At 33.4% G+C, this 16,549-nt stretch overlaps 1 protein-coding gene across 1 annotated transcript; it reads right to left on the bottom strand.

Moving 5' to 3' along the window:
• Positions 1-286: 286 nt before the first annotated feature.
• LOC127875145 (zeta-crystallin-like) lies at positions 287-15,882 on the bottom strand. Its single transcript, XM_052419983.1, has 9 exons — positions 15,715-15,882; positions 10,894-11,015; positions 9,961-10,113; positions 9,290-9,450; positions 8,233-8,290; positions 7,452-7,601; positions 5,186-5,287; positions 4,256-4,350; positions 287-2,522 (listed from the first exon to the last, which is right to left on the bottom strand). The coding sequence occupies exons 2-8, from the start codon at positions 10,999-11,001 to the stop codon at positions 4,288-4,290; spliced, it is 795 nt and encodes a 264-aa protein (XP_052275943.1). The 5' UTR covers positions 11,002-11,015; positions 15,715-15,882; the 3' UTR covers positions 287-2,522; positions 4,256-4,287.
• Between the last annotated feature and the right edge of the window lie 667 nt (positions 15,883-16,549).

Consider the following 16,549-nt stretch of genomic DNA (forward strand, 5'->3'; position numbering starts at 1 on the left):
TAAGGCAAGTGCAAAATACCTAAATACTTAGGTTCCATATATGGGCTTAATACTTTAATCAAAGACTGCCTCGAGTCATGTCTCGTGTCAAAAGCAATCGAACTCACACACTTTTGGAATCGAAACGTAATTTTATCAACATTACGTTACGCAATTACAATTTGAAATACATGTTGTAAAGTTATCAGATATAAATCCAAAAATGAAATAATTCGTAAAAACTTGTTCAATATATAAAAATAATTATCAATTTAGAAATAAAGCATAAACCAACGAAAATACTTGATATGTGGAATATTTTATTAGTTTCTTGATAGTTTTCAACACATGGTTAAGATCTCTTTCAATGCAATCACCGACAAAAATCACTCTACTAAGTAAATACAGGTTAAAAAAGTATGATGCTGCATTGGCTATTGAGCTGATATAAGCTTGCATTCAATGAGTTTCACGCAGAAAAACGCGTCGATTTCAAAAGCAATCTAACGCGCGACAAATTTGCGCGGTCGCGAAATCTCATTACCGGACTGTGTTTCTATATACAGACGTGGTTGATGATAAGGACGTTACAACGCACGCATCAATCGGACAAAGCATATCCGAGGCCGCATGCCATGTTGTGCGGACTTCGATGTTGAAACTATGCATGTCTTCATTAAATGTAGTCTCTATACATGAATACAATATCTCATGTGAAAGGTATGCATTACATTCCTTGCGTGCGGCTGGAGTATTTGCTGCTGTGATTCTGATTTCTTAGACAAAGTATGTATATGTAATGCCAAACCTCCAGTACATATTGACTCTTGTTATTGCTGACAAATATTGAATACACAGACCATAACAAGTGACTTGGACTCGTACTGACAGACTATTTAGACTTTAATATTTTTCGTATCATTAGATTTTTTGTGAAAGTTTGTACACCTAACTTGTATCTTAATTATTAACATGAGTGTGGGTGTGTTTTCTTTTAAAAGAGTGTGATACATATATTCAACAATGATTATAAAACAATGTGTTTTTGCTTATAGATGCGGTATGATTGTATAACATTTAAATGATTGCTATCATAGACTTGACACAACGTGAAAAATTCCTTTTAGGTTTTACCGCAAAGGTAATTAAGAGCAAACAATCGTACGTTGCGTGCTAGCCTAGAATGACGAAACATACCACACGGTATGGCAACATTGCCGTCTTCTGGTGTTCGCATATTACGTAGTATAAACATGATAATATTAATTTATACTAAAAATAAACTTTGTTATTTGTTGTTTATGAACAACTATTTTCTATAGCAATCATGCCATAAAGCTAACCCAGTATAAATGAAATAACGCTATCATAAAATTAAACCGATTGAAATGGTTATATAAAATTGCACATAAATAAAGCGAACACGAGTTTGTGATCTTGTAGCATTGTTTGAGAAATTTTTTAATTAAAAATTCTTGTTTGGGGGCAAGATTGTGATATTGTCACCGTATCGTATTGCATTGTGTTAAGATATACTTGGGGTTAAAGATCTGTTCGAATAAAATTAAAATTAACATTATTATCCGAATTCAATGGAAATAAACATTATAATCCGGACTTCCACCTCTATGGAAAGCCACATCTATTCCCTATGTACAAACAACGCTGGACCTCTCACGTATATAACTAGTTCGAAGTTACGAAGAGCAAGGGTTTGCTAAAACACTCACATGGCATGAAACCTATGCTACATTGCGCGAGAAAAACATCCTACATGTTTAAAAAAACAACACAACTACTTGTTTATATCGTCTGCTTATTAAAAAACTTAAAGCACTACCATATTGATAATAATACAAAATGTATCAGATCATAATAACAATGGCTTTATATCACCAACTCGAAAACATTAACAATGGAAATATGCACAACGAACCCTTCAAACACACACAAAATACACATACTTATATACATTTAAATTTAAAACAACGTTTTATAATGCTCTAATCAAATAGTAAGAAGGTTAATATATATTTGTTTGTTAAAATATGAAAATACGAGATCTAATATTTTGCATTATGAAATGATATCTTATTGACTTTTGACTGTGAAATTTGACCTCTTAGCGAACCACTTATAATTGTTGTATAAGTATAAGGAACCTTTACAGCAAAAAATACGTATGTGGAACAAATAGTTCATGTCGATTTTTACAACAATAATGTTAATTTAGATCCAATGTCTCATATTTATAAACACACTACCGAGCACACAACATTAATAAACACATACAAATTGTTACAATTACAAAACGTAACAAAACACTTGTTTGAAAGAACAAGCATAATTTAATTGAAAGTTTTGAACATGAGTACTTGAAGTTAAATAATGAGAATCCTATTGCCCGTTGTTCCAGGATTGTTGATAATTTCTTCATGTGCTAACGAGGCCTCTTCCAGCTTATACTCCTTTTGGACGTTGGGTACGAGCCAGCGTTTAGTAAGTCCTTCTGATATCACTTGATGCATTTCTATCCATTCCTCCTGCAAATATTGTGACGGAAAGATTTTGGTCAAAATGATAATAGTTCAGGTTTGATTTTGGTGGCAATATAAACAAGAGGGCCACGGTGGCTCTAAATTGTTCACCTTTTTAATGGGTCGTAATCATTATGAAACCAACCGGTATAAGTTAAACGATCTTGTTTTATCTACGAATACTATACAACAAATAGAAAACCCTGACCATCAGGAATTGTTTTGAGAAAAAGAAAAGAAAACTTAAAGTATATTAATATTATGTGACCTATTGTAGCGGCAAGTTTTACTGTTAGTGGCATTCTTTGTAAGAAAGTAATTAAGGGACCGTTATACGACGTTAAACACCAAGTATTATACCACTGACCATTGCACTTTCAAATATTAAGATTTTATAAGTTATTTATTATATAACTATATATTCATTCATATGAGGCCTGATTTGAAAAAACGTAGTAGAGGACCAATATAAATGTTACACACCAAATACGAAACCCCTGACCACCTAAGATTACAAACAAACATATTTCGTATTTACTACATATATCTCCAGAGCGTGATATGAACAAACTTAGTAGAGGACCAATGTATGATGCTACACGCCAAATATTGAACCCCTGTCCCAGTATGTTAAAGAGAACACTTTCTCTTTTTTAACTCTATTTTCAGCTGTGTTAAACTACATATGCATGATTCCGGAACTATGTTAAATATATGGAAGAGGGTGACCTGAATATCATTCCTACGAAGTTCCGTTAAAAACGGACCAGATTAATTTGAATGAAAAGTGGACGAACTCTATACTGATGTCTGATGATGCATGACGGACTAAATGCGGTCACAAAATCTCGCCATGTGCAATTAAAAAGTGACCTTAAAAAATAAGGTTCGGTACACCAGTAAGTATTAAATGTGTGGGCATTAATTGTATCAATCGTTACGTAAGTTATACTAGCATTGAAAATATTAACTTAGTGTTATGCTTTTCATGGTTATCACAATGAAGTTTGTTATGAATGTTTGCTATTTTCAAATGTGCTTCATTTATAACACCGTAGTGATTAAACTTACTTTAACGTTTCCCCTGGGAAAGCTAGTATAGTAGTACTAAGAGCTCACATTATTCCAATAACTGAGTACTTCACTACCTGAATCAGCGGAAGAATGGGATTAAGAAATAATTTCAATCGCATATAATAGAAGTGATTTTCCGTGTCTTGGAAGAGAATATTTTAATTCTGTGTTATGAAAAAAAGAACGCAGGGTCGAAGAGACCACCATAAACCCAATTCTCTACACTTTCATGAATTGCTTTGATCTTGTTCCTCGAACATAATAGGAATGACAACATAACCTATAACATGCGTGTTCCGAAAAAACCCATTGAACATCGAGAAAGTTCAGTATAAGTATTTTAAAATCAGTTCACAGACTGACGAAGAACGACGGACAAATGGCGATCTCAATAGCTCACCATGAGCACGTGTATCTCTGGTAAGTTGAAATATAGTAAGTAATTAATAAAAAGGTTCTGCAAAAGCGATGAATACAAAACAGTTATTATACAAGTACTTGCAAACAGCTGGCATTCTTACATTGGACTACTGGCATCGTCCAATATGGTATGTCAACTAGTACTAGTATAAATACATTATCGTATTGATCAACAAAACCGTTAAATAACCGTATATAAGAACATTATATTTCATGATGTCGTAACAGTTGTACTATACACTTACTGGTGGGGCATTCCACAGTGCAAACCCAGTTACTATGGACTCTTTAAACAGGAGTAAACCTGGGGCGATCTCTGCATTACCCTGCTTCCAACGACCTAGTAAGCAACAAAAAACAAATAGCATAAACATGCAGAAGAAGAATTCTATAAGACGCAATCAATGCATACCCTAATACTGAAGTCGATGTATTCAACTAAATCACACGGTTTTGATGTATGCAATACACAATAGTCATTCCATGAAATAAAATAAAATATCAATGCATTCAAAAAAGAACAGTTGATTCAAGCTAAGCCAAACAAAGTTGTATCAAATATTGTTATGAATTGTAACAAAAGATGTCGTATTGTCCTTCTTGGCTTACATCTGATTCCGACATAAACAATAGTTTGTCGACACCATATTCGTAAACTTTGTATTTAACGGTTTACTATAATTGTATTACATTAAATTGCCTTTTAAATAGACATACTTAGGTATTACTGAAATGCATGCACACATTCAAATACCATTATAAAATATAACAGTTAAATACACGGAGAATATTAAATATGTTCAAACAGATCAGTCACTTATGAGTGTACTGGTGCAAAGTTACAAGATGTGGATATTATTTTTGCCTTGCATCTGAGATGTTCTTTGTTCATATATACCAGGGACTGTTTCCTGGTTCCAAGACACCGAGTTGTGATTCCTGATTCGTGGTTAAAAGGCACCAAGCTATCCTTTAACACTGACTCAATATTTTGTTCCTAACCGCAAAACTTTCAATACCATAACGTTTCATAAACATGCACTATCAAAGGTGACCCCAGCTTAAATCACTATTTTATTTTAATTATTGTGTAGTATGTCTTGATCTGTATTGTATAGGAAATAGGCCATTCATTAAAGACACGCCGGTGCTCAATATTCCTACATTCTACCTACCACGATGATGCCTCCCTTGTTGATTATCTTCAAGTCTGTAGCAAGATTCACGTTGGCCAACATCTCTATGATGATATCTGGTCCCGTTCCATTTGTGGCTTCCTGAAAACGGTCAAAAACTATATTATGCTTTTTGTAGTCAATAATGTAATTAAAAAATGCATCAAAATTAAATCAGTATTGATGCATTGCATGTAATAAATTTATCACGATCAAAGAGAATGACGGCATAGCATGAGGGAGTATTTTGCTGATGATACAATTGAAACAACTGGGTTATGATGATCCTTAAACGCTAATCTGAGTTCACGGACACCAATGTTGAAGACTATTGTTACCAAACATGACTCAAATGCAAACATAGCCATTATATTGTAAATATAAACAATATAACCAAGCTTCAACAAGACTGAATTAGAATGGTAACATTTGTTTTTACCTGGTGAGATTTTAGACGTACAGACCCAGACTCAATCGTGGCCTCGATATTGTCGCGATAAACATTCTGACCATGTTTCTTCAAATTTTAGTCATAAATGTTGCCCCTCGAGTGGCAAAAATGTTCTTTTATTTTATATGGTGACCTAGTTTCTATAGTTTAGTGACCTGAATCATAAATTGCCTAGGTGTAGTAAAGATAAACATTTAAATCAAGTTTCCTAAAAAATGAGTCAATAATGTAGCCTCTAGAGTTGCAATACTGTTTATCTTATATTTGACCTCGTGAACTAGTTTTTTTACACAACCTAAAAAATATCAGAATAAACATCCGGACCAAGTTTCATCAAGATTTGGTCCTAATTGTTTTTTATATATAGTGGTTACAGGTTTTCCTATGATTTGACCCGACTACCTTGTTTTCGAACCCATGTGACCCATATTCGGACTAGGAACATTTATTGTTAAGATACACAGTTTGATCAAGTTTCATCAATATTGAGTCATAAATGTGGCCTCTAGAATGGTTACAAGTTTTAATATTGTAAATTTTGGCTTGCTGACATAGTCTTTGCACGCATGGGATTTAAATGCAGCTTAGAAAATCTCACGGTTATCATTATTTAAAAGTTTATACAAATTTTAGTCATAATTTTTTTATCTAGTGAAGGGTTTCTAAGATTGCATATGATGATCTAGTTTTTGGACGCACGTGAACCAGATTCTTGCTCAGTCAATTAAATGATACACATTCTGACCAAGTTTTATCAAGATTGGGTCATTACTTCTTTTGGGGTTTTGGGGTGGTAGATTATTTTAGATAGTGTCGGTATTTCTAATTTTGACTATGTTTCATCAAGATAATGTTATAAATTTTGCCTCTAGAACGGTAAGAAAGTTTCTATGTTTTGACCTGGTGACCGAGGTTTTGGACGTAAATGATTCAGATTAGAAGTCATTCTAGATATCGTTAAGGCTAACATTCTGACTAAATTTCATAAAGATGGAGTCTAAAACATTGCCTCTATAGAGTAGTTGCTAGGTCTGTATATGATCTGAAAGGGTGACCTATTTTTTATGCCTGTGACCAAGACTTAAAGTCAGTCTAGACATTGACCCAGGAGCAAATTTAGCATATATATATTGTAAAGATAAGTATTATGACGAATTAAAAAGATAAGTATTATGACGAAGTTTAATCACAACTGAGTAATACACGTGGACTCTATAGAATTATAACACTTAAATAAAGAAATACCTGGTAACACAGACTGTTGACCCAGATTCAAACTCGGCCACGGTATTCTAAAAATACTACTTCCGACAAAGTTTCAAAGTTGTGGTCACTAGACTGGTAACGAGCCAACAATTTACGACGAACACGACATGGTAATAACAATAACCTTTAGCCGTTCATGCTCTGAACTAAGATGTTATGCTTTTGGGCATGACGAGTTTTGATGCAAGAGGAAATATTTGAACACAATTTGATTTCGCATACCAAATATAAAGGCCTTGATAATAGTGGATTAAGGGAAGATGGTTTTAAAGATATGAAGCTCTATCTACAAATCTAAATAAACACTTCATCCCAGACGCATGCTTTGAATAAATTTAGCACAATACAACTAAGCAATATTACAAGCATTATTTTTTCAAGTATAATATAGACAAAATAGTGATATATATATATATATATATATATATATATATATATATATATATATATATATATATATATATATATATATATATGTATATATTGTGTGTATCATATACAAAATAATTGACAAAAATAATTGTGAGATATGGGTATTGCCGGACCTACCAGTACTTTGTCAATGTAGCCCTGTTCCTTATGGTTAAAAGCCTTTGCAGCTCCGTGCTTAAGAACCAAGTCTAGCCCTTCTTTGGTACCTGCTGTTCCAATGACTGTTAAGCCCTTGGCTTTCCCTATCTGGACACATGCTAGACCCACCTACAACATCAGAAGAACTGAACAAGTTCTGTCAGACGCAACTTCCAGGTCACTTGTTTGAGCATCAGGTCCAGTGCTTTTTGAATAATATTCACACAATTTCTTAACGTTTTAAGATCAAATAAATCTTAATGAAATCCAAAGGTGTCTGCTTAAAAATAACTACACATGTTTCTATTGCAATAATATTTACTTGTTAAAACTTGTGAGAATAAAACAACCTACAGGTCTTTCACTTGGATCCACACCCCAAGAGTTATAATGTTAAGATTAAAATTTAAAGAGTCAAATTTAGTTGTGCTGCTTACCTATATTCGATTTATAATCTAAACTAAATTAGTGTTCTGTGTGAAAAACAAATACTGTGTCCCAACCCTATCTTATCTACAGTTATGAAATCAATTAGTTAAAAAATGGTTAAGTATTACGTTATTAGAAAATATTTTAAAATAAATAAACTTTGTGTTTGAACAACCATGTTTTTGCGATAAACAGAGGTAAAGCTCTATCTCTTTTAATGGAAAAAAACCCTTCGTAAACATCATAAAAGGATGTAATAAAAGATAACGAAAAAATTGAGATTCAGTATGACACTTTGGAAAAACATACTTAAAGTGTTGATTTGCCTTACCGCTCCACTTGCTCCATGCACAAGCACGGTGTTTCCTGACTTCACTTTACCTTTCGCTCTAAAAAACAACAACAAATATTACCATGATAACTACGGATGATTGCATTAAGAAGTGTCGAATATACTCAAATGTGAGTATATAGGGGAAGGAGTAACTGTTAGTATAATCTTTACATATAAAAGTCATAGTGTTCATAGAAAAACCACAAGGGTTAAATTATCCGATCTAAAATAGATAATTATATATACAGCAAACAAGACAAGAACAACCTAAGCCGATTTGCCGATAACATGACCATTTATATAATAGAGCCAGTGTATGAATGATCATTATTGTATCACCACAGTTATGCTATTTATTTGTCCACTGCATACGTTGAGACAACCCTTACATTTGGAGAAGAAATGGTATAGTACAAAGACGGTCCTTGCTTTTAGAGTTTGACTTTCGAAAACAAATTTTTAAGTGTAAGGATCTTTATACTTTATAAAGCATATTTATAAAGGAAAAACTAAATGGTTATCAGTCATATTTTACGGTGTAACAGTTGTTACATTTCAGTTAGCATCTGCCTTATTTACGTAAATTTCAGATTTCGATTATGACTGTTTATACACTTTATAGCTTGGTCTCTCCTTAATGTGTGTAGTTTCATCTTTTCAATTTTGATTAAACAAAAGTCATAGTCTCTAATAATAAACCGTTAACTTGTAGACCAATCTTAAAATGCTTTTTCGTAAATTGTCAATCTCATACACTCGAATCTTAATTAAGAGTTGTTTCCCTATATTTGATTGAAAAGTATACAATAAGCGTTGGCCTAGAGACCATATTAATTAGATTGCGCAAAGTGTAGTCCTCTGGCACAGCTATTCGTAGAAGACACTCTCAGGTTTATTGTTCTGTCTGTTTAAGGGAAATCCTATGTAAATAGAAATAAAACTTAATAAGCCAGTGCTTGGCCATGCTTTACTTATTATACAAATCTGAACTGATTTCCTTTCTGGAACAGTTTTCCCCAAGACACACTTCATAAGTATAGACATATTTTCTTACTTTATGAATGCCCGAGATGCTGAATAGCATGGTACACCAAGACCGGCACCCTGGGCAAAACTCAGATGGGTCGGTAGTTTCCCAACCATAGTCTCCTCAGCAACCGTGAATTCCGCATAGCCGCCGGAAACATTCTTTATAACATACACTTTATCCCCTGGCTGTGGAAATCAGACAGAAGATATAAAGACGGTTAGGGAGATAGCATTAACATTTTGTAATAGGCCCGTAGTCATCATGACATTCACTAAAGCCATTTAATTGCTGGCATTTCATTTGAATAATTATTTTAGTAGATGTTCGAAAGTTTTAAGTCAATATTGTTACATTTTTGCAATATTTTACAGCAATTTGTATTGTGTATTTGTTGAAACCCTGAGCTGGGCGTTGCAACCTTGGTCTACGCACTGTTTTCTTGACATTAACACTATCTTGCCACCCTGGATTAGTAAATAAACATCTGATTAAACAACATGAACTAAATGTTTGCTTGCCTTCAATCTCCTGATAATTCGTAACCAGAAAGACCTTACTGCACGTTTATTTATTATAACATTTACTTAAAAACATCAGGAGAGTTTATTACTATAAAATATATATAGTTAAATACCATACTATAATTAAAATAATACAGAGCTCTTAAGGAAGAGGCATAATGTCATATCACATACCTTAAACTTAGTTACTTTGGCCCCAACCTTTGACACAATTCCAGACGCATCTGAGCCCGGGGTGTATGGCAGCGGACCTGTAGTTCCAAAAGAACCGCTACGAATGTACGTGTCTACAGGATTCACCCCCGCTGCTTTTACTTCCACCAATACCTGATGAATTTCAAAACTTCAGATATCATATTTTAGGTACTCTACCAGCTATCGCAAATTGATTCAAGTCAAACTGATTCTTAAAATGACCATACACGAGAATTCGTACCTTAAAACGCTAAAAGTAGACTTTGCAGTGTGTTTTTAAACAATTTTGGGAATGGGGCCGGGTCCTTTGGATTGGGAAAAATTGCGTGCTTTTTGACACAAAATGGACTTTGTGTTGTTGTTTTGTTTGCAAATAGTTTGAACTTAAGGATGAACGTTTTTTACATATTAAACTAACGAAGGTTCAACTTTAAGAGCTTGATATGAAGGGGATTTAAATGTAACGATTTTATTCTAAAACTAGTAAATAGTAGAGATGGGCCTTCAATTAGGAATTTTTAAGTGTAATTGTTTTAAGTATATAATTTCTCGCCATAGAAATAGGGCATTCTGATCAAATGCAAGAAGTCCAAAATAATTATTTTATTATATTTAGAGTAAATAATTAAAGGTGAAGATTTGGATATCCGAAATATAAGAGTCACAAAATCCATTTTTTTCACAAAAATATATGTCCAAAAACGAATTGTGCTTACAAAACTAGTAATATAAATTAAGGTAGTTACTTACTAAATATGACAAAATATAGTTACACATATTGGTTTCACCTAACGAAATCATAACATTTATTCTCTCTCAAGTCAAAACAGTTCTTTTCCGGCATTAGCTGGTTCTTGTATTATAGAACACATTTGTATCAGGTTTTGCAGCCAGTTATTGCAGGTATAATACCTGGGTATCAGTAGGAACAGGTACTGGAATTTTGGGATCGACCTTTAACACCTCTGGTCCACCATAGTTGGCAACACGGATTGCCCGCATCTCTTTACGTCCAGACATTGTTTATAGCTGATCTAAGGAAACACACACAATAAAATCAATGAGCATTTTACTGTTTGTTATGAAGCCTTCAATCGTCATATGTATGACTATTTCAAAACATCCGTTATAACACAGCACAAGAGAACCCCAAAAGCATGTTTTTTTGAAGAAATGCATAATTGAAGTTATTTAACAGTGACATCAGATGTCAAATTGGGCATCTTGCTCCATATTGAGAGGCAAACATCACTTTGGTCGGAAACTATAATGTACATGGCATTTAAATAGAATTATGCCAAACTTAAAAAATAGCTTTTTCACAAATACAAATAACGTTACTTTTGTAAAATATTAAACCATGCATTTTGCTCATTTAAAGGAAATCATAACTCATTTAATAATGTTTTATTTAAATCGCACATAGCTCACGAACGTGATCACTGCTTGGATTTGTTTGTGTACATCTGTACTTGATGGTCATGACATTTCTTTACTTGTATTCAATAGCTTTACAAATGTGCAATTAGTTTCCGCCACAAGTGTGTAACAGTTTATGAAGAAAAATTAATATATTCAAGGAACAGAATTATTGCACATGTCAATTTTCTCTTGCACTTCCCCGTTTCGTGGTGATAACACATTTCATAAATTCATTTAATAGCTTGTAAAAAGTGAAAGCACTTTGCTCCGGAACTGGTCCTCAAATTATTGCTATGTTTTTTGTGCAGCGTATCAATGTTTGACAATACATCTTAGAATGCGTAAAATCAGTCATCTTCAGTTGCATTTTCTCGCTGTTGTCGTCTGGTGATTCGCTGACATCAATACACACTTATTTGTGAACCAGTTTCATGCGGTTCGCCATTACACCCATACTTCCGTATTTGTTAGACAACTCAACTTGCGAACAAGCTTATTAGAATTTTTGTGGTCCAGATACTTCATATTTTCGAAAAAGTGCAAGTAAGCAGACTGTTTTCCTTTTCCTGAAATCTCTCTAAAATTCAGCTGTTTTGTGAAAACGGCGGGAAAATATCCTCGTGCATTCATTGCCTACTCGCTTAGACTGTTCATGTCTTGTCACTTTTGTGGCTATGTTCTTCGTTTGTTGTATATTAAGAGTATACTTTCATGCGAGGCTGTTTACGTACAAACACGTGTTACATTTAAGGTAGCTAGAAACAGGGCAGATATGGCGCAAATGATTATCAAAGACACATTTTTGAGTGTTTTCACGAAGCTGTCAATACGTTTAACTTGCAAAAATCTAACGATATAAATTCATCAAATGCTATGTATAAAAATATATTTCTTTGATAGCAAATTCAAAAACATTGATTGAATCGGTCACATTTAAAAAACACAATTCATACAAAGTTAACTCAGTTTTAAGTATACATTATGATTGATAATAACGTCAGAGACTTTGTTTTCCGATTGTTTGTCTATGACATTGACCTTTAAACAGAGTTTCACATTTAAAGGAAATACCACATATAATAAATTTAGCCTGATATGCTGTATTCTTGCGGTAATAATGGATCATCATTCGCGTCAAAACGTGTACATACATTATTAGGATATTTGTTGGATTTGGTGGAATATCGATTTTAATTCACGAGTGATCATAGCAAATGGTATTCTATGATCACGAGTGAAATAAAATCGATATTACATCAATTTCAACCAATTATATTTTTATGTTGTTTGTATGTTTGTCATTACGGAGAATATTATTCCCCATGGGCACCCCGAAATGTTATTACGTGTATGTTCGAGGGAAGCTTATCCGTATGTTTTTATAAACATTGAATGCAGAGTTATCGCCCTGGTAACATTGGGGGTCACAATGGGGAAACCAAATATTTATAAAAACAGTTCCGGTAGAACAATTAACATTATCGATTATTTTCACTGTTATTTTTCACTGTTTGAAATAGTGAAATAGCAGTTGAATTCACATATATGTCTATATAAACCATCGAAAAGCATAAAATAAATCGGATAAATTAATTTCATTGGCAATACATATGCAGTTTTATCATCTTATTTTCATTTATGCTATAACAAAAAGCATATTACCGCAGAAAACAGGTTAACTAGCACTAATATAAAACCAAATGTGATTAAGATCTGACATACCATCACGAGCAACATGCGATAGATTTTCTTTTAGTTTAATTAATGTTATATCAGTTTGAATAAATGGAATTAACGACACAAAACTTCTTAAATATGACAGTTATTTTCAAGCACTGTTTATTTTTTAATCAATTAAATTCTAAAAATACAAATTTGAAAAAAGCCTGACTGCCAAAAATATGTGGAGTGCAACAAGACATTTGGCAATATCATTATGTCTGTCTGAACCAAGAAGACGAACACATAAACATCGAAAAGTGGAGAAATTGAATGGGAAATTTTATTATAAGACTTATTTTCCAAGAGTAGATTGATACTTACAGAAAGGGATGTTTTCTTGCTGATGTAAACAGTATTTATCATATCACCGCATTGATATCTGCCTGATATAACGTTGACTAATATATTTTTTTATATCATGGTCAACAGAAAGTTCTTGTATCAGTCAATGTTTGGAGTAACGTGGGATTTGCAATAAAGTCAACAATTTCTATCAACATGAATCAGGTTCAACAAAACAAACAATTTGATACCAAGAACGTACATATTTGATTCTAGTTTAAAGTCATAAATCGCAAAAAAAAAACGAATATTTTTTTTTAATCACCACAACCCGCACTACAGAAGTTAAATGACGTCATCAATGTGACAATAAATCTTAAAAATCGATAAAGTGATTGCATTCGCAAGTGTTGCACAGAAAGTCAAGACAAATGATAACTGTAACTCAACTATTTAAACAAACGATTTAACACGCTTATGCCAATATTGACACCATCATCAAAATGTAAATTTTAATACACATCTCTAAAACTATTCGGTGAAGTTTGTTCTTCGATTAAATTTGTCGCTGCAGTACATTCCTGATCTCCAATTCAAGACGTTTATAAATAAAGCGGGTGTACTCTGCCCATTCGTAGTGCAAACAACGTTTTTTTCTCTATACGATGTTTAAAATAAGCGATTATTCGTGTCGTCTTTTCGAACGCCGTTGCTACATGTATGGCAACATGTAAAAGCCGGATCAGCAAAATCAGCGGGGATCCGTACATTTTAAATATAAAAAATGGATTGTTTTGCAGATATTTAGGAAAATGTGGTATGATTAACAGAAGAACAGGTTACTGTCCCATTGTTTTGTAATATATCAGGCTCGGCACGAATAGCATAACGGCTCGGCAAGCCTCACCGTTTTATTATTCTTAGCCTCGCCTGATATATTACAAAACGACTGGACAGTAACCTGTTCTTCTCCATATCCCGCGCATATTTATTTGTTAACATAAGCCAGGGTCATTTACAAATACCGCAAGAATACAGGGTTAAAAATACTGTACTATTTGAATAGCTAAAAACAAAAAAGTATTACACAATTTCAACAAAAATATGCCTGGCATGAGGATCGAACCAAGGACGTAAAGAAGCAAACTGTGATGCGCTACCACTTCACCAAGAAAACTATTGATTACACTATGTAGTTTAACATCTCTCTTGGTAATACAAGTGAGTTTTTTTTTAATAATCGTTATAAAGCGCTTAAATACGGTGGCACTAAGGTGACATCATCGCTCAAAAAAAAAAGTCGGGAAAACACAAGTTATGTAGCGATTGTGTTTTCAAGTCTCAAAAAAAAGAGACGGAAAAACAGAACTTGTGTTTTCCGCTCCAAAAAAAAAAGACGTGAAAACAGACTTATTTTGTGTTTCCCCGAGATAATTTTTTTGTTTGGCGACGGGAAAACATAACTTGTGTTTTCCTGATTTTATTTTTTTTGGAGCGTTGATGTCACCTCAGTGCCACCGTACTTAAAAGCTTTATAATAGTTACAGTTCCAACTACTGATTATCAATAAGTAAACATATACTAAAATCATTTTTTCAGTTAGGAGTGTAAGTTAGTTTGTTTAAATATGCCACATGCATTATTTCCTCTCTACGACATTATTTTTAATGTCGTTTTGACAAAATGTGAAAAGTCTAGTTCAGCTTTGAGTGTTAGTACTCTTTCAGAACTTGCAACTAAAAACAAATATTATTGATTTCAGCGACTTTTTTCCTTCGTCATAAATGACCCGTAAAACCACTTTCCCATTTAGAAAAAATACAAATGTCCCATATGCCGTCCGAACAATTCTCAACAGGAAGGAAATTTGCGTTAATTTTGTTAAAAAAAACGCATATTCTGCTGGTAAGTAAATAAATAAAGCACTGATTCTGAACTTTCCTGCAAAACGCATTATACAAAAAATAAGATGGGTTCGTGCAAATACGCAAATATTTAAAAGACCAATTATTCCCTTTCTGGAGATTTCACGACGCGAATTTTCCCAGTTTTATATTTTTACACCATTTTTTCCTAACTCACGTGAAACCTACTTTTCACATATGTGCAAAACGAATCGCTGATATTATATCAAAATTATTTGATCACTAAGACAACGAGAGTTTTACTGAAAACTTATTCTAAATAACATAACATGAAATGATCGATATTTACACTTTATTTACATAAAGACTAAATAATGAATATCATTACATCTGAAAGAGATAATTCGAAAATTGCACCTTCGCTTCAAAATAGAAAAATTACCTTTATAACAACTGTCAGCAAAAGTCAACGTTTCATATCCAATACTACAGTAGGTGAATAAACCTTAAACGCTTTATATAGGATGTATAAGTTACCCCGTACTGAAACACGCTCTAGATATTAACACTCGTTATCTTACACGACGGTTAAATTGCATGCGCATCTGTGTAGACATCTATTATAGCTCAATGCTCTTCGGTGTTGAGCTTCGAAAGTAGAACGCGACTCACTTCAAGGACGACAAACTGGAACAGATTTCTACAACACTCTGATTTGTTCTAGAACACTTACAGATGCCACTTAGTTGCAATTGTGGCGCAAAGTTTCGGGTCAAATTCGATGCTTCACGTTTCTTCACTATTACAGTCAAGTTACCATTACCGGATCAGTATCGTAATTAAGTTGTTCTGGTGAAAAGCAATAAACGTTTTGAGAGTTCTTTTACACCAGTTTGATTACATATAACCTTTGCTTACTGATTCAGCGCATAGTCTTATTTTTAAACGCAGGCAAAATGTATTTGTGATACCTATTTTCGCCGCAGAATTCATGCATTAATGGATCCGCTGTAGCCATAACGGATCACGTGACAGAAGCCACTCCGGGGGCATCTAACACGCTGAACTGTCGAAAAATGTAATGTGTTGTTTACAATGGCCAAGTAACATTGCCAGTTATACAATTATATTCTTTTTTTGTTATTAATTGTTTTCTATATGTAATCTTGTATCCAAAACTTTACGCATGGTGTTCTTGTGTGAATTATCTGTCGAAAATCCTTAAAATATCGAAAAGAAATGGGCATCTTATAAACCATGTAAAGTGTTTGAATAAT

This window comes from Dreissena polymorpha, chromosome 3 (assembly GCF_020536995.1).
Source record: "Dreissena polymorpha isolate Duluth1 chromosome 3, UMN_Dpol_1.0, whole genome shotgun sequence".
Classification (NCBI taxonomy): domain Eukaryota; kingdom Metazoa; phylum Mollusca; class Bivalvia; order Myida; family Dreissenidae; genus Dreissena; species Dreissena polymorpha.

Excerpts from the sequence above, each read along its gene's own strand:
- LOC127875145 (XM_052419983.1), bottom strand. The coding sequence starts at position 11,001 with ATGTCTGGACGTAAAGAGATGCGGGCAATCCGTGTTGCCAACTATGGT. Across the intron at positions 9,451-9,960 it reads CCAAAGTAACTAAGTTTAAG|CCAGGGGATAAAGTGTATGT; the intron begins GTATGTGATATG and ends TGATTTCCACAG. Across the intron at positions 5,288-7,451 it reads GCTACATTGACAAAGTACTG|GAAGCCACAAATGGAACGGG; the intron begins GTAGGTCCGGCA and ends GACCGTTTTCAG.